Source organism: Lampris incognitus, chromosome 18, assembly GCF_029633865.1.
Source record: "Lampris incognitus isolate fLamInc1 chromosome 18, fLamInc1.hap2, whole genome shotgun sequence".
Lineage (NCBI taxonomy): Eukaryota > Metazoa > Chordata > Actinopteri > Lampriformes > Lampridae > Lampris > Lampris incognitus.
In genome coordinates, this window is record NC_079228.1 from 26,530,729 (window position 1) to 26,549,589 (window position 18,861).

Consider the following 18,861-nt stretch of genomic DNA (forward strand, 5'->3'; position numbering starts at 1 on the left):
AGAGAGCGCGCGTTTGGGGGTGGGGGGGTGCTCAGTCTACCACCCCCGCCTTTAATGCGGTGAGCCGCTCGTCATCCCCCGCCTCCTGCAGGCGGGATAGGGTGCAACGGAATCCCGTGACGTCACGTCCCCGGTTGGTTGCCTTGGCGACACCAGTGATGTCAGTGTTTTCTCCCCCGGTACCACGTGTGCACTATATAACATCTGTCGCGGGGAGACGGCAGCGCTCAGAGCAGAACCTGCTAGTTTCCGGAACGGTTCATCAGCAGCCTCCTCATCAGGGATTTGACTTTTTCCTTAAGAGATTTTGTGTTTTTGTTTTTTTTTCCTCGTTCAAAGCGCATTTAGTTTGTTTCGCTAAACATGGCCGTCACCGAGGCTGGATGCGACCTGACTTACTGCAAGATGAGAGGGATCGTTTCGGTTCTCACCGGTGAGTTATCGCATCAGACGTGGTTTCCAGCGATAGCGCCGAATTACGGCGCTTATCGGTGCACGTCGATCTCTAAGACAGGTGCTCACGATTACAGACTTAATTATAATGCATCGCGATTTGCAGGTGCGTTTCCTTCATCAGATCTCGAATACGAAGAAAAATGTCTTTCGATTCATTCATCCACAATTTAACGTGGTTGTGGCCTTCTATACATGCTGGTTTGCATCATCATAAAATGCAGAAAAACAAAAAATGTTCTGTTGTTCATCACTGGTTAGTCGCCAGTGGTGGTTGCGTAACATATAAGCCTGCAGCATAAGGAGTATGCACAACCCGCAAATCTAGCCAGCGGGTTATTTGGTACTAAAAACTTGCAAATAGCGGATTAGAGAAACCGCTACAAATGCTTATTGTTTGTCTTTGTCTAACGACAGACTTAGTCTTGCCCGGTGACTTTCATCCGCACTGCACTGAATGAAGAGCCGTGCGTGACGCTGTGGTATCTAGGTTATGCTCACCATTGACGTAAATGAACATCTTTCTCCGTTTGCAGCTTTCATTAAGGAGAGAAAAATGGGACTGAACGATTTCATTCAGAGGCTGGTGTCAACCCCGCATATCTGCCAACAGTGAGTAGCCTGTCTTACTACGGCGGACAAACATGACCCCATTTAAAAAAAAAACAACCAAAACAGATCTTTACCACTTCATACTGGGGGGGAAAATAATCATAACAAAGATTTAAATGGGATGCCCAAATGTGCTCCTTTAAACTGGCCATTGGCGCATGCGTCAACTCATCCTGGTTTTCTGACCGCTAGGGTTTATTTTGGACTATTAACGCGGTCAGTACAGTTTTCAATCCAATCAGGCATGTGGGTTTGGCTGTACATTCTGTGAGAGAAGTAATCTGGGTCCAAGCAGGAGAGAGAGGAAAAAGACCCATATAAGAATAGCTCTTTCATGACGAACGCGTTCCCGCCACAACCTCTCCAGCATCCTAATCACCTTTCCTCTGCAAATCCCCTCTGTCCCCTAGACGAAGATAAACCGGTGTAATTCAATTATTGCGGGATACCTGTAGCCTGGCCCATTATGCAGGTTAATGAACTGGTGGCCTTCCAGGTCTGCGTCCGGTAAAATGGACGATTCTCCAACTAGCACGTCTGGCCTATCCAGATGCTCATTAAAGATTATATTAGTGTTGTGGGTCACCTGCTTAAGCAAGCTCTCAGACAGGCTAGTTATAACCACGCCACTCAGCTTGTCCCGGGTAGTACCATCTGTCTGCAGACAACTGAGAGGGCCAGTTTATTCCACAACACATCGGCCCATGTTGTCGATACTAAACGAGCAAATCTACAGTCTTTGCATTTCCCCTTGACCCAATTTGCATGCCAAACATAGTTTGCCATGATACATCATCCGGTTCTTATAGTCCATTCATACTGAGTCATTCAGGCCTATGTAATACTTATTAATGAATGATCAGTGTATTATTTGCTTCTGACTTTGCATGTCTGAATCGTTGTCTCTGTCTTCTCTAGCACTGAAGTTAACAACTTCTTGAAAGTTGATGAGAATCAGAACGAGGAGGTGGAAGATGAGCAACTCAGTGACAGTCCGGTGAGCAGAAATTTCCCCTCTCTTGAGGCTGATGTATGTTTTCAATCCACTACTGATGATTTATTTAACATTTTGCTTTGTATAATTTACAGATGTGCCTAAACTCAAGGAGCTCACTGGCAGAGGACACTCAGTAAGTAACATCTCCTTCCCACGTATCTATTCTGAATACTGATAACATCCCTTTTTTTTCTCCCCACACAAATAAGCCCTCTCACCTTCATCACTGTAACCTATTTTCTTCTTCATCAGGATTAAACCTTCCGATTTTGACTATCTCAAAGTCATTGGCAAAGGCAGCTTTGGCAAGGTGAGCAAAATGATGTACAAAGTATTTCTCATGTGCTCTCATAGGCTACTTATATATATATCCATCCATATATATACTTATGCATTATTGAATCTGCTTGGTTGCAGGTTCTGCTGGCCAGGCACAAGGAGACCACCAAGTACTATGCCGTCAAAGTCCTGCAGAAGAAGATCATCTTGAAGAAGAAAGAGGTAAGCGCTATGTTAGCATCACCCACAAACATTGTTTTCAGTCTGCCTCACATCTGTTGTATAGCACCACTTCTCAAAGGGAGCTCCACACAACCCAGGGTTACAGGTGTGCCCAACAATATAGGGAACAGTTTATTTTCCCTACAACTTAACTCCCTAGAAATAACTAAGAAAATGCATTTGACAATTTTTCTTATCTTCTATTGTACAGTGTGATATTTAGATAACTGAATATTAAATCAATGAGATAACTTCATATATGAGGGGGGTCTCCTTGACAAAGTTTTATCAAAATCAGTTGTCAGTGACCTATAATTGTGTCTTAGGGGGTCTATGACATGAATAGGTTTTACAGTCACTGCACACACATGAACACACACTTATGTCCATCACTTTTCCTCCAGCAAAAGCATATCATGGCTGAACGAAGTGTGCTGATGAAGAATATCAAACATCCATTCCTGGTGGGGCTTCATTACTCCTTCCAGACTACTGACAAACTCTACTTTGTTCTTGACTATGTGAATGGTGGAGAGGTAAGTCATCGCCCCCGTTACCCTAATTACAGAACTGAATCAGGCGAGATTAGCACAAAACATTTTACAGGGATGCTAAAAAAATATACCGTCTGTTTTCCTCAGCTCTTCTACCATCTCCAGAGGGAGAGGATCTTCCTGGAGCCAAGAGCGAGGTTCTATGCTGCTGAAATTGCCAGTGCACTTGGCTACCTCCATTCTCTGCATATCGTTTACAGGTACGTGAACTAACCTATGGCATCCTCTAGTGGACATTTGCAAAAACGGACACGTTCAATAAGCCTGAATAAGGAACTGAAGAGGAAAATCATGTATGACTCGTTTGTTTTAGATACATTACGGTAACCCTCTCTCCTTATGTTTTTCAGGGACCTCAAGCCAGAGAACATACTTCTGGACTCACAGGGCCACATTGTTCTGACAGACTTCGGCCTCTGCAAAGAGGGCCTGGAACCCAATGGGACCACAACAACTTTTTGCGGGACCCCTGAGGTACAAACCACATCTCCTACCAAAACTTCAGAATGACACTGAAACTGTACAAACACCTAAAGTCAGATGATGATAAATTATAATCAAAGGCTGTATTTGGGGCCATTTTCTCCTCCTCATATCCCTCACCATATCTGGTAATGTTGTATTGGCAAGAATTTGACAATAAAATTCATATCAAGGTACAAGTGTCACAATCCAATATATTGTGATATATTATGATACTACTAATCCTAAGACATATTAAAATATGCTGTCCACATTTCAGAAAATGTCATAGACAGGTTAGTACGCATAAAAACAGTTATCAGCCGTAGGACTGCTGTTGTTGTGATTCTGTGCATCCCTGTTACAATACTGCATCTGCCATCTAGTGGTCAAAGATATAAACAACACGATTAAATAGCGCCACTGCCATGTCTCTTTGTGCGTAACCTCAAGAATCGATGCAGTGTTTTTGAAAATCAATACCATATTGTTAAACGATAGTAACATGATACTCAAGTGTATCAATATTTTCTTACAACCATAGTACCTGGCCCCTGAGGTTCTGCAGAAGCAGGCGTATGACCGCACTGTTGACTGGTGGTGTTTGGGATCTGTGCTCTATGAAATGCTCTATGGACTGGTGAGTAAATCAGCTGCTCTAGTGACTTGATTGAAGCCATTGCCCCGTGGTTGTATGAAACTGCTGACGGCAAAGCAAACTTATATATTGCCGTTTCTCTTCCCCTGTAGCCTCCTTTCTACAGCCGCAATACAGCCGAGATGTACAACAACATTCTTCACAAGTCTCCTGTGCTCAAGCCTAACGTGTCAAACTCAGGCCGGGAACTACTGGAAGGGCTCCTGCAGAAGGACCATACCAAGAGGCTGGGGGTGAAAGATGATTTTGTAAGTGGAAACAGCAAAACCCACACATTAAAATTGCACAGAAAGCTCCCAAAGATGTAAGAGGCATGTTTTATATTGGTCTGCTGATGGAGTACTTCTGTTTTCCTGTAGCTGGAGCTCAAGCACCATTCCTTTTTCTCCCCCATCAACTGGGATGACCTGATGGCCAGGAAGATCATACCTCCATTTGTCCCCTCAGTGGTGCGTTTGCACATACAGCATGGATCAGCGTATAAGTGCCTGGTTAGCTCTTTTGCATTTCACAACATAATTTACAAAACTATGCTAAATATTCCTTCCTCTTTGGATTTTCACAGAGTGGCCCCACAGACCTACGACACTTTGACCCCGAGTTCACCCACCTGCCTGTGAGCTCCTCCCTTTGCAATACAGAGGCCCTGACTGTGACCAGTAGCATCAAGGAGGCAGCTGGAGCCTTTCCAGGTTTCTCATATGGGCCCCCCACCGGCCACTCCTTCATGTGAATCCCTCCATCTCTTGTCCTCCTCGCATCCACAGAACGCAGGAGAAATGAAGAAAATGCTGTGGAGCCAGAGAGATGCAGCGTCAGCGCAATGTGAGGACCTCAAAGGAGCCACCCATTTGTGGGACATTACATGGTCTCCTAAAAGGACTTCTAGTCACTGACATCACAGACCTGAATACAGACTGAGCTTGAGGGAACATGAAGGTTGTGGGGTTTGGGACTTTTGACTTTCCTGCGCCAACTCTTCCACCTCAATCCCCCCCCCCCCCCCCCCCGAAAGAATGTGCCAAGCTTGGAAATGGGGATGCACTTTCATGCTCCATGGACATTGTTTTGTAACGGTTATGGGTCTCATAACTCATTAGAAAAGTAACATGAAGAGAAGTGCCTGCAGTTCTAATGGCAGTTTTGACCATATCAACAAAGCTTGGCAAGAGCCAGCTGTATTAACACATTGGTCTGTCACTTTTTCATTGGACTTCTGTCTCGGACTCTAGTCCTAGTAAGCAATGCCATCATGGTGTGTCTGCATTTGTTGAAGATTTTACTTCTCAGAGATCACAGATGCATTTGCTGTTTGTTTTTTTTTCTTCGTTTATATGCTTAATTAAACTTGTTTCCACAAGGGTTAAGTAAGTAAAAAAAAATAACCTGCTCAAGTATCAATTGCTACTGTAACTTTTAGCAAGCTGCATATCTTTTCAACTCTAAATTACAGCTTATTTTTGGGAAAAAATCGATATTCTTTTTTTCAGTTAATTAAGATTTAGGCTAGAGGACTAGCTACACTTGGACCAAACAATTATACTTCTCATTAAACTTGAACATGACCAAATTTTCCCCACAAACTGCAATATGAATTTCTACTGTAAAGAAAATGAGTTATTATATTTTATTTTAAAACCAAGTGTGTTTCCATGCTCTAATGACATCTTTTCACTCCAAGTCCTAGATATGTAGTGCTCTATATGTCTCATATTATTCATGCACCTGTTGACCCTGTAAGTGAATGTCTTTTCTTTCTCTTTCAATTCCTTCTTGTTTGCTACCAATGACTGTGTTGACCTACACATATCTGCCGTTTGCAGACTTACTGAAAAACTTCTTAAAATGGAGACAACACAACAGACGGTTCAACCAGCAATAATGGACCTGCAGTAACGATAGCACATAATATAATGATTGCTTTTACTTCTTTAAACCGACAGTGATTTCTGTTTTATGGCAGACATGTCAGAGAACTAACTAGAATCTGTTGTACTTGTTTTATAGTAAGCGTCATGTACAGATACCGAAATTGTAGACAATAGAAAAAGAGCTGAGAATGTCTTGTGCCTGTCCAAGGCGGCCTGGTCCATGAATTTGTACATATCTTTTCCCTGTTAACTATATGGTCCCTATTTTTGACAAAGCAAAAGTGTGTATCGGTAACTTGACAAGGAACCACCAGGTTGAGCAGGCATTTATTTAACATGCACCTCCTGTAAAAGTGTTTCAGCCAATATGGTTCTTGAAGGTGCAATATCATGTTGTCTTGGGGTGAACAATAGTCATCTGAATGCTTTTCAACTAGGTGTAAATTGTAATTTATGATCTACTGTAACACTGAATAAATTATTCTGAGGGGATTTTCAGTCAACAACTAAAGAAAACACATTAGAGACTGATGATGTTTAGGTTTGCCCCATGTCAAGTAGAGGCATATTATGAGTATATTTTCAAGCCTGCCGAGTACATAAATGAGGCACGTTTTAGACTATTTTCTTCCACATTTGGAAGCTTTACTTATGTTTATATATATATATATATATATATATTCCATTTATATTTATTCACATGCCATAACGTATGTTATAATAATGTATAAAGATGAAAATGTCTTTAAATGGAATAAACAAAATATCAAATTGTAATCTGTTTCAGAGATGGTAAATAAATTCAAGAAATTATTTTGTGTTTTTATCATCCATGATTGTGATTTAGTATAATGAATTTTAAAACAGGTTTAATAATAACGTTCATGGTTAAAGCTAAACGGATATAGAGTGTAAATAATTACTTCTACAAGCTTTATCTTTTTTTCGGGGAAACTAAATAAAAAACAAAGCCCTAAGAATTAACAGGGGTGTCATCTGTTGAAATAAAACTGCACTTGGTTGAAGCGTTTTCCGACACCTGTCCAAAAGTGCTCCAACACCTGTCGCCCCCCATCGCGCCGTGGATTCGTCATTGTGCGCTTGCGCAGTTGGTGAGCCTAAAAACTTCCTGCCAAATAGTGTTCCCTAACAACAGACAAAGCTTGACAGTGTGGATTCAATTGAAGGCGTTTAGAATAAAAGCGAAACGCGTTTCTTTCATCAATGGTAAGCTCGATCATTTCAACAGGTGTTGCGTACTAGTTATGCAATTATTTTCTTTAACTTTCAATAACACACTGAAAATGAAATGCTTCCACACATCTCAATTTCATTACCCCAGTCCCCGACTATTCTCTGGAGCAGAACTTTAGAGTCGGGGCCAGCTAGTGGTAGCTGGGTAGTTGGGCTAACGCGGTAGACGAATTGGTTAGAATATATGTATACTGTGTTTAACGCTAGTTATGACACAGCTAATCACTGCAGTCGGGACACTACGATTTAACGCTATTTACGCTTGTAAACGCAGTAGGTATGAATAGTTGTGTTTGCTAGCTGGGTTAGCGTACCTTTTCAGGGAACGAGTATGGCGGTGTCTAATTGCTGGTCTGATGGCCCCTTCAAATTGATTCTTGATAGCCACAGGCAGATCGGTCCAGCTTCAGCCAAGAACCTGGGTCTAACTGTGTTGGCTTTAGGAGAATTATCAAATAATCTTTATCATTTAGATTTGTGTTAACACTTATTTTCACGAAAATGAAAGTCTCGTAGTAGACCTTAAGAGAAAACCGACCTTGGATGGGGTTGGTTATTTGCTGGTTTCAGCGAGCAGCTGGCTGGCTAACGTGTGTAGACGAGCTGTATAGGTCAGATAGTCCATGTTAACTTTAGCATCAAGTTAGCAGGTTGCGCTTCCTAAACGATGCTGATAACTTGCGAATATAGGGGACTGACAGCTGAAACACATCAAACTAAACTGAGCACTTCTAAATGTCAAAACCATATGTGAATTTAAAAGTCAGTAATTATCATCTAGCATGTCAGTCTTAAATCACCAAGTGTATTAGGTTTGCAACCGTCTCAAAGATGCCACAGATAAAAATTAGTCTTTCGTCTCTCCAAAGAACATTCATAACCTATGCAATAAGCTACAAGTTTTGTTTTTGTCAGCTGTAGTAACCTTTGCAACAGTATGTTTGTGATCAAACAACAAATCATTCTTAGGAATCTAGTGTCGCTTTAACACACTGGTCACCTGCCTTAGTCAGTTTTATTCATGAAAAATTGATCAGAATTTATTCCAAACATAGTAAAATGCAATACCCCCGTCGGTAAATTGTATGTAGGGGGTGGGAAAAGCACTTATCTCGGTTCTGTTCAGGTAATTGGCTACAGCTTTGCTGATTTGCACAAGTCTAGGTTGCTCCCCAAGTCTTGTGATTCAAACCAAGTGTTATTTTGATGTTGGAACAATGAAAGCAAGTCCAGCATCAGCTGATGACACTCATCAACCAGGTTACCAGTGAGAGTTCTTAACTTTTTTGTCTAAGGCCAGCAGAAGACAGATACAGTGCCTGAGGTTAAGCCATACTAGGCTGAATAACCTTATTCATAGATCTTTGCAGTTACTATTTTCAACAACTGTCGTTTATCATGTTTACTAGAACTAGAGGTCTGTAAATGGGGGGAAAGGATTAAAATGTGTTAATCTAAAATGTATAGTATGTAAGGTAATTAAAAAGATGCCCTAATTTTCCTCCTAATGAGACATTTCTTTTGGGCTAATTTACAGATATCTTGCATAAATTGTTACACGCTTTCATAATGAAAGCATCTCATTCATCCCAGTCAATCAAAGTGGCACCGTGTTGATGCGGAACGTGAACCATTAACAAGTGCCTGACATATTGGGATGCTTTTGAATTTGCCATCTGACCTATTTTTTCTTTCTCTCTACATTATGCCAGTTATATAAATGTTCTTTCTATCCACTAGTGGCTGAAAGGCCAGTGGGGCTAACAGTGGTCAAAACGAGGTTAGATCTTATCCCCTCAGGGCACCTATTGATATGACAGCTTGCACCTGAGCACCTAATGCTCTAGGAGAGTATATTTCACTGAATGTAGGTTAGGTCACATGTAAGAAGGCACGCTTCCTTAATCCAACTGTAGCCACAAGAGGAGTGGTGGGGGACGTTGGGCAGTGTTAGTTTCACACATGCCTCACCTGCACCTCTCGTGCAGGAGATTAGACCAGGTTTCCCCACTTCCTGCACTGTGGAACTATCTGCACCTCTTCACTGATCACCTCTGTGATAGGAGAAGGGGAGGGGTGCATCGATAAGTGTTCAGGGGACAAGAGGAGGGGAATAGCAGGCCATGGAAAAACTACATAAGGCAGTGCTCCTGTCCACTTATACCATGCATATGTATTTGTCTGCTTGTGGGTGTGTGAAGCAGGCTCCAGACAGCATTTCCAGGTACAGAGAGTAGGCTCAAAGTGCGGACATGTCCGGTCGCTCTGCTGCGGAGATGGACAACTCAAGGGAGCTGCCTGAGCTGCCGGTGAGTCCACATACTAAGATGCCAATTTGGGGTTGGGGGGGAAAATTACATCATAGTGTTTGCGATTGACTTTTGAAGACTGTAGACCATTTATGCTCACTGTTGTATCAAGCTGTGTTATGAGAAATATTAACTGGCCCCAGAACTTTTGTGTACTTGAATTTCAACTCTTGTTTGATTTACAGTTTTGGACAAATTTATATTCCCCGAAGTGATAGTATTCAGCTTGTTGCTGAAGTCAAGAGGTTGAAAATAGATCCTGACAATATTAAATATCGCTGCACAGATTTTCAATAGCTGGGTCAAAATTGAATCACATGCACAAATATAGCTCTTATTGATGCAACACAGAACTTCAAAGCTTATGGAGAAGGGTAGGCAGTTAATTCTATGAGAATGGAAGTAAACATAAAAATCAAAGTTTATTTGTTCAATACACAATAATAGTACAGTGCAGTAGTAGTAGCTGCTAGCAATGAAATGTTTTTTCTGCAAGATCACACAGCACTCTCAAGCACATAGTAAGGAAAAGTTACTCGTGTACAAGATTAGGTGAAAGTAGATTAAGTAGTTTGATTAGAAAAAATGTAATAAAAAGAGGGTAAGTGTATATAAAAGCAGAACATTCACACCCAACCAAATATCTGCTATTTAACTCTTTCCAGCTGCATCTTCACCAGGCACAAGCCTGAGAGAGACACATATTAGAATATAAAAGCACTGTGCTGACATAGGTTTTGCAAAGCATATATGATAATGTTCTTTTTCTGCTTGTCAAATCACCCCTAAAGTCAAAAAAGAATCATTTGCACAATATTATCCTACTGTGGCCTTCTCTCTCTCTCGCACACACACACACACACACACACACACACACACACACACACACACACACACACACACACACACACACACACAGAAACATAGTACCATTATGCTGAAGACTGATTCTGTGAATTTCTTTTTTTTCCCTCTTGCAGACAAAGAAGGCAAGGCTTGAGCTCGATGGTGGACCGCAGAAAGAGCCAGGGTCAGTGTTCAGTGACTGTAGGCCTATTTCTGATCCCTCAGATCTTTTAAAATTGCCACTTGCAAACTCAAGTGGCAATTTCAATCTCAAACTACAGAATAAGGAGACTGACTTTTTTTTCCCCCAGTGGCTTGTTTTCATATTTGTTTGCTTGCTGCAATGTTCCTATTTTACAGCAAGTCATTCTCTAAAGTGTTAGCGTATTAGTTTCGATAACTGTTGGCTGGTAACAGAAGTTACATAATCATAATGGATTCTCATTTGGGTTTTCCAGTAATTTGGGGGAAGATGAGAGCCCATCTGCACTTCTAGGCCCTGGCGAGCATGAAAGCTCCTACCCCGTTCTGTCTAGTGCCCCACTTGATGAAGGTAAATTGTGTGTGTGTGTTTGTGGAAAAGGTTGACATATCCCATGAATGTTGGTGCAGAACATTGATGGCCATTTTGCCCCTGATTGTAGGGGACCAAGAGCAGTCTGACCCAGAGAGAAGTGCAGCGCCTCAGACGTGTGGTGACTCCATGAACTCATATACACACTCTGGTATGCTTCATCAACTGTCTGTGTTTTCAACTAAATTTTGAAAATCTCACAGCTCTTCATGATCCTCAAAATTATATTTTGTTGTACTTTGATTGTAGTTGTGACCTGCAAAGAGCCAGATACAACAGCTGGCTCTGACTATACCTCACAGATATACCAAGGAAGCAAGTAAGCGTCCATTTCTTACATTTTTGTCTAAAGTGTCTTACAGTGGTTTGACCACATGTTGATGTCATGCCTTAACCATTCAGTTACACAGGACCACCTGTCTAACTATTCCCATCAGAGCTGTTGCTGCATTTAGTTCTGTGAATAAAGTTAATAATTTGTTGTAGCTTTGTACAATAAGATTCATGGACTTTAAGTTACATCTAAGTTATATCCCATACAGACTATATATGCAAGCAATCTGACCACTTTATTTCTCTCTCTCAGCCCAGCGGTGACATCCTATACCAGCCAGGTGGCCTTCCCTCCTCTGCCCCAGTCCACTGTGTACTCAACCTTCCCCCAGACAGGCCAGACCTACGGCCTTCCACCCTTTGGTTTGTGTTCCCCGTCATCACTCTTCCACACACACTTTTCCTCTCTAATAGCCCAGTTTAACATGGTCTGCTCACTAAAAACCCACCATTGCACCTCTTACTATGCTTTAGTGTCCCACAACATGCTTCGGCACCAGGTAATCAGTTGCATTTAATCCCTGCTCACACACAAAGTAGCTTCTCTTCCTTAACTTTCCACCTGCATTGCCTCTGTAGGTAGACGATTGGTATACCCTAGATGATCCATATACCCCGGAAGTGTTATAATGATTGGTTAATATCAGTTCCTTGTTGTATTTGACTACCAGTGTCATTGCCTGATTTTAAAATGATTGTAGTTTTTTTTTAATTCTGTTAAATTATAATAGTAAATCGGCTAAATTCCCAACTGACTTTTGTCGATTTTTTTTTTGACATTGTCAAGTAAGATGTTAATTTTAACAAGTAAACATCCAGCTACTAATACTAGTTAGCATAAGTAAGCTAGCATTTGATCAGCAGCGAACTATTGCTAACTTCGTTATCGCTATGTCGTTTATTCCATGTTGTCCCAGATTTACTTTTGCCAACATGACTTACAGTCAACATCGGTGCATTTTACCGCTCATGTCGTGGAGTACATTCTGGCCAGAACATTATGCACAAATATGAAACAACATATTGTTTTATATTTGTGAAACAATATGTTTACAATACAACACCAACAACCATATTATTTCATATTTGTGAAACAATATGGTTGTTGTTGATGTATTGTAAAACCCTATAGGTTACTAACGTAAGCTAGGTAGTTAGTTTACGTGTGCTATTGTCAGCTAACAGTGGTAATAAACGTATAAATTATGAGTGTTCCTGTTGTTTAATCTCAGTCCTATTGTGTCTTCAGGTTATTAACAGCATTAAATGATTATTATTATTGTTATTATTAGTATTATACTATTAATATGCTGTTGGCTATTACTACTACTACTTTGCTGCCAACGTGACAGTTTAATCACAGGTAACAACCGTTCAAAGTAGGCTGGGAGGACCCTTTAACCAACTGACCAATAGAATTGCTTCATAACAACTTCCGACTTCCGGGGTATACGGATCGTCTAGGGTATACCGATCGTATACCTACAGCCTTATTTTCTCCCCCTCTTCTTCTCTTTTTCTGCCTCTATTGCTCTCTGTATCTTCAGGTGCTATGTGGCCAGGCATAAAAACAGAGACAGGGCTGCCTGAGGCACCCTCTGTTGGTCAGCCTGGGTTTCTCAGCTTCAGCACCACATATACCTCAACCCAGCCAGGCCAGCTGCTCTACTCATACCCCAGTCAAGGCAAGCTTCACCCTGTCTCACATAATTTAGCTATAACGCTCTTCCCAGACATGTGACTGACACAAAAAAAGTAAAAGGGGCTACTGGATTGGCAGCAGTATTTTTCTGTTGTTTCTTTTGCTAATAACTTGCCATCCAATGCCATCCAAGAATCACTTTTTATGTGAAAATATTGTGTTTTGTCATTTTGCTTTAAAGTATGTGGTTTTGCCCACCAGGCTCAAGTTTCACAACATCCAGTGTGTACACTAACATCTCTTCAGCTATGGCTGCCACCACTGCTTCAGCCACTGTGGCTACCCAGGTAAAGAGTGCTAGAAGGGACACGAAGGTATTTCTCACAGAATTCAGGCCACACAACAAAGCCTTCTTTGACTCTGTTGTAATCCTCACATAATCTCAGGATGATCAATGTTTTTTTTCTATTCATTCAGGAATTCAACAATTATAATTCTCTGGGGCAGAGTCAGTTCTCTCAGTACTATGCGCCGCTTCCTAGCTATGTGCCCACCGGGCTGCCCAATAGCGACGGCCATGGTGCCAGTGTGGGTGTGACCGGGTATCCAGGCATCAAGTCTGAGAACACTGCTTCAGCTGTGCTGCCAGGTACCATAGGTGTTTTTGACACTTGACATTGCATTTATTTTATTTTAATGTCATTAGTATATAATGTTTTTCAAGCGCTCTCCTTGTTCATGAATGATTTTCATCTCCATCCATTTTTATTTTTAGTCACTGCTGTATTGTACTGCTGTACAGCACTGCACCAGTATCAAGGCTTGTTGTCACATTAATCAAAGCACAAATTTGAGACATGGTAGAAATAATGCCAAACATGACTCCCCTAGATGCAAATCCTCAGGAGAACCTACCCACAGGTGTGGCCCTCCCCACTGGAGCCAGAGAGCATGATGAGGCTGGCCCCAGATACTCCGTGGGAAAATCCAAGGGAAAGGCCAAAAAGTCAGATAGCAGCCCGCCTACTGACAGTGACCTGGAGGTAACCTTGCCACTTATTAGTTACTTTTAACTCGCACTCACTGACAAGGTGTCAGTCCCATTGCTGCTTTGATCATGACAGCAAATACAACGACAAAAGAGGTGCCCTAGCTACCGAAAAAAATATTTTAACCAGGCTGGATTCATTCTTGGTCATTTTCCAATTGAATTACAAAGCTATCGATACAAGGATTAATTGAATGTAACATATAAATAACAATTTTCAACAGCTCAGTTTTGAAACGTTATCCAAAAATAAACATTGTCATAGTTTTGTTTGCAATAAGCAAAATCTTCTGTCAAAATCGTTGTGTCCATCCAAGTTAATGTGGTGTAAATTGATTGACCTTTATGTATGATTATGCATAAGACAACTGGGGTTTTTAAAAAAATATTTTTGATTCTTGCCTGCCCTTTTAAGCGCATCTTTCTATGGGATCTGGATGAGACCATCATTATATTCCACTCACTGCTTACTGGCTCCTTTGCTCAAAAGTTTGGCAAGGTTTGTATCTGTCATGAAAATTATTACACAACCTACATCTCTTAAAACGAAATTACCAAATGTAGTAAATTTATTTGATATAGAAGGTGGGGATGTTTTTGTATCTTCTCAGGATCCAGCCACTGTACTGAACTTGGGTTTGCAGATGGAAGAGTTGATCTTTGAGCTTGCGGACACCCACTTGTTCTTCAATGACCTGGAGGTACAGTGAGACATGTCTTATTTTGGACAGGTTTATCCAGGTTAGAAAAAAGAACTTTGTGTAAGTACCATACTGGTTTGTGTATCCCACAATTAAAACGGCTATGCCTCTACCAACCAGGTTACTGTTTTAGATCAGAAACTGCAACAATGGGTGAAATACCCATGGCTGGATAGGTTTATAAACTTGATGTTGCCCCCTCGTATTGCAATTTGTGACTCCTACAGGTGGTGGGGTGCCTGTACAGCTGCAGGTGGTTCTGGGGGAAATAGCTTGAGTCCTGAAGTTCCTCTGGAGAAATCTGCTGCTGAAAAGAAGCAGTTAGCTTGCTGTATTTGTATCAGAGGATGCAAGTAGAATTCTGTGCCTTCCCCAGCTGCCGTAGGGGCTGTGCAATAGTGGGAACTTAATAGAGCAGGGCGCTGAACTTGCCAGGTTGTCAAGTCAAGTCAGTTTTATTTCTATAGCCCATTATCACAAATTACTTATTTGCCTCAGTGGGCTTTACAGCAATACAACATTCTGTCCTTAGATGAAAAGGGGAGAATTATATTTTTTTTAAAAGTTTATAAGCTAATCAGGCTTACCTGCACTAGGCTTATTTCAGTTTCCCTCTCCTGGTGTAATCCATGCTCCATTCTAAATCAGCCTAGAGTCAAAGGCCAAGGGTGTTCTTTGTACAGCTTAATGTTTATAAATGTATCAAAGATTTAAATTGTTGAACTGGATGAATCAGACCTGGCTTTTTTTTTTCCCTTCTTTTCAAGGAGTGTGATCAAGTCCATGTTGAAGATGTGGCATCTGATGACAATGGACAAGACCTGAGGTGTGTCTCAAGTTATTAGCCACAATATATTATACTAGGGACATTTCACTATGGACATCACCATACTACAGTGACAACAATCACAAGCTTTTGATTGCTCACTTAATGGTTATTTAAAGAAGTCAGTGTTTTCAATACAGAGTGCCACTGTCTTCTAAAGTGATAACAAATGTGTTATGTATATGTCTCATAAAAACGAACGCCAAAAGTAGTAGTAGATATATCATAAAAATAGTCCTTGCGAAAACAAATCAAATTCATGTCTAAAATATTACTTTTTCTTTGCCCTCTTCTAATCCAAACCAGTCATCATCAAACACTTGTCATGTCTCTTCTTTTTAGTAACTACAATTTCTTGGCGGATGGCTTTAATGGACCCAGCAGCGGAGGCGCTGCGGGGACCACCACAGGAGTCCAGGGTGGTGTGGAATGGATGCGTAAATTGGCCTTTCGCTACCGCCGGCTAAAAGATATATACAATGGTTATAAAGGGAATGTTGGAGGTGAGATTGTGTTATGCAAAACATTTGAGGCTCTTTTTTCTCGTTTTTATAAGGGCACTCTTGGGGCTATTTTAACCATGTGAAATATCGAAACGTTAACAACAGTTGAGTTTACACTGGGAGTGTCAGTCAAACAGTGACTTAAATCCTTATATGTTTTCCTGCAAGGCAAATGACAGTGATGCCGTTGTCAATATCTCTGTCTTGGTAAACCGCCATTACAGTCGATGACTTCTTGTTATGCCCAAAACTTGACCAAGTCTATTGCATTGGTCTTGTCAAGGTTGCCCTCTTGCCCCATCTGCTGGCTAATGATATTAATGTAATTGGGGTGGCACGATGGCCCAGTGGTTAGCACTGTTGCCTCATAGCAAGAAGGTCCTGGGTTTGAACTCCAGGCCGTCCCAGGTCCTTTCTGTGTGGAGTTTGCATGTTCTCCCCGTGTCTGTGTGGGTTTCCTCCGGATGCTCCAGTTTCCTCCCACCATCAAAAAGACATGCATGTTAGGGTTAATACTCCTGCCTTTGCCCCTGACCAAGGCAATGGAAAAAAGAACTGGAGTTGGTTCCTGGGCGCTGCAGCTGCCCGCAGTGGGCAGCTGTACAATAGGATGGGTTAAATGCAGAGAACAAATTTCATTGTAAGAATATAATTCGTTGTAAGGTACAATGACAAAATAATAAAGTGGCTTTAATATTGTTCCCCTCTTCTCATTTTTCCTCAAGGCCTGTTAAGTCCAATGAAAAGGGAACTGCTTTTGCGACTACAGTCTGAGATAGAGAATGTTACAGATGCCTGGCTTAGCACAGCACTCAAGTCCCTGCTGCTCATCCAGTCCAGGTTTGCACACAGGAGGGTTGTTTGTTCAAATATTTGTTTTATTGACAAGTTACTCTTCTTAAGAGCATTTTCTGTAGTTGGACAAGTCAAATAGTCTAGTGCCTGCTTAATTTAATTTACACATTCTTCCTTCTTTCTATCTACTGTGTAAACTCTAGAGAACCTTTTTAATGCCTAACAACAAACTAATTTGAAACAGAACAAAAACTTGCTAAACCAATGCCCAAGGTAGCCAGTTAAGGAAATGCCAAACATGATTACAGATATAAAGAACTCTACACTTTATCAAACATGGAGTTGGGATGGATTACACTTCTGGAATTATACAAGTTAAAGACACAGGTTAAATCTTTATGATTCAGGGAAGCATAAACTCAAATGGAAGCCAGAAGGCTGTTCTGGGTTTATTCAAACTTCTCGTGTTTTCATTTGCGTACTGACAGGGGCAAGTGTATGAATGTCCTGGTCACCACGACTCAGCTGGTTCCAGCTCTGGCAAAAGTGCTACTCTATGGCCTGGGTGAAGTCTTTCCCATTGAGAATATCTATAGTGCCACCAAGATAGGTACATTTTGAGAATATAAATGTTACAGTATTGAGTGAATGGTCTACAATTAAAGTTCAAGTCTAAGTTCCCCTGGGTTCTTTCTTACACAGGAAAAGAGAGCTGCTTTGAGAGGATCATCTCACGCTTTGGGAAGAAAGTGACCTATGTGGTGATAGGAGATGGCCGCGATGAGGAATTCGCAGCAAAGCAGGTAAATTGGGCACCACTTCAAAGTTCCATAATACCCAGTGCAATATATTTTTGCTCTTCCTTGTCTATTACACTGTATTAGTTTGGGGGGTAAATTGCCAAATGTATACTTCCAGTTTTAATCTGAGTTGATTGACAGCCAGTGAGGTTATCGCATGACTGTATTGGTGAAATATTCAACAAAAAGATTAAAGGACATTAACACAATGCTTAAAAGAAAAAAATGAAAGCATTTTGCAGCATCCACAGAGGCGTATCTACTCACTTAAGAATATTAACATATCTAGGTCCTCATGTTGGAATATTGGGGACTGATTTGTATCTTTTATGTACAGACTGCAAAAAAGCATGAACTAACAGTCGCATACTGTTAACATGCTAACTGATATTATATTCATAGTAATCAATTGAATATGATATTTTGGACTGCATTGTCTTAGCCAGAGAAATAATATTTATGCTATCACTGTGGGCATTTAAAGGCAGTTTAGATGTGAAAACACCTGACACATTTTCCACAACTTGTCGCAATCCAACAAGCAACAACAGCTAGACGGATGATGCTTGTGTTTTCACATTTGTGAAGTTATCATCTATAGTAAAACAAGTGAAATGAAAAAGAGGGCTCAGCATTTTCAGCACAAGCCTGGAACTGTCCTCATTCTAAATATTTTGTTGAACTTGGTATGGCTACAACAAAAATCCTGGAAGCATTCAGGTTATGCTGCAGAAGACGTGTTTAGCATTATCTTCATTATTCAGACTTCTTTGCTGTATTTAAACTGGAATGTGAACGTCTTTTTCCCATTGCTCATGCAAACTGTATAAACTGACTTCTGTGTTATTTAGAAAAAGAACGTCAATTAGATTTTTGTGCATTTGTACTTATAGTCACAGTGAACAATTTTGAGTGCTGACTCTATTTGTGTCTTTACATAGCACAACATGCCTTTCTGGCGAATCTCCACTCATGGAGACCTAGTATCCCTGCACCAAGCCCTGGAACTGGACTTCTTGTAGAGATGATGGTGGCATTCGGTGTTACACAAAAGAAAAACAAAAAAACAAAAAAAAGGGAAAAAGTTTTCTCTCTGCTGGATTGTGGAGCAACACCGCATCA

The 18,861-nt window shown here is 41.0% G+C and overlaps 2 protein-coding genes across 2 annotated transcripts; both read left to right on the forward strand.

The window, feature by feature from the left end:
• The first annotated feature begins 246 nt into the window (after positions 1-246).
• On the forward strand, positions 247-6,885 carry si:ch211-195b13.1 (STKc_SGK domain-containing protein). The gene is made up of 13 exons (XM_056298921.1): positions 247-433; positions 990-1,065; positions 1,984-2,062; positions 2,155-2,195; positions 2,315-2,372; positions 2,480-2,563; positions 2,968-3,099; positions 3,205-3,317; positions 3,468-3,591; positions 4,124-4,219; positions 4,330-4,485; positions 4,597-4,686; positions 4,803-6,885. Exons 1-13 carry the CDS (start codon positions 364-366, stop codon positions 4,968-4,970), a joined length of 1,287 nt encoding a protein of 428 aa, XP_056154896.1. The 5' UTR covers positions 247-363; the 3' UTR covers positions 4,971-6,885.
• A 396-nt stretch (positions 6,886-7,281) lies between these two features.
• On the forward strand, positions 7,282-18,859 carry eya3 (EYA transcriptional coactivator and phosphatase 3). The gene is made up of 19 exons (XM_056298920.1): positions 7,282-7,335; positions 9,567-9,671; positions 10,652-10,701; positions 10,976-11,070; positions 11,162-11,242; positions 11,341-11,410; positions 11,678-11,787; positions 12,972-13,109; positions 13,328-13,413; positions 13,544-13,715; positions 13,958-14,109; positions 14,530-14,613; positions 14,726-14,815; positions 15,583-15,641; positions 15,984-16,144; positions 16,870-16,984; positions 17,428-17,549; positions 17,642-17,742; positions 18,681-18,859. Exons 2-19 carry the CDS (start codon positions 9,615-9,617, stop codon positions 18,759-18,761), a joined length of 1,824 nt encoding a protein of 607 aa, XP_056154895.1. The 5' UTR covers positions 7,282-7,335; positions 9,567-9,614; the 3' UTR covers positions 18,762-18,859.
• The last annotated feature ends 2 nt before the right edge of the window (positions 18,860-18,861 follow it).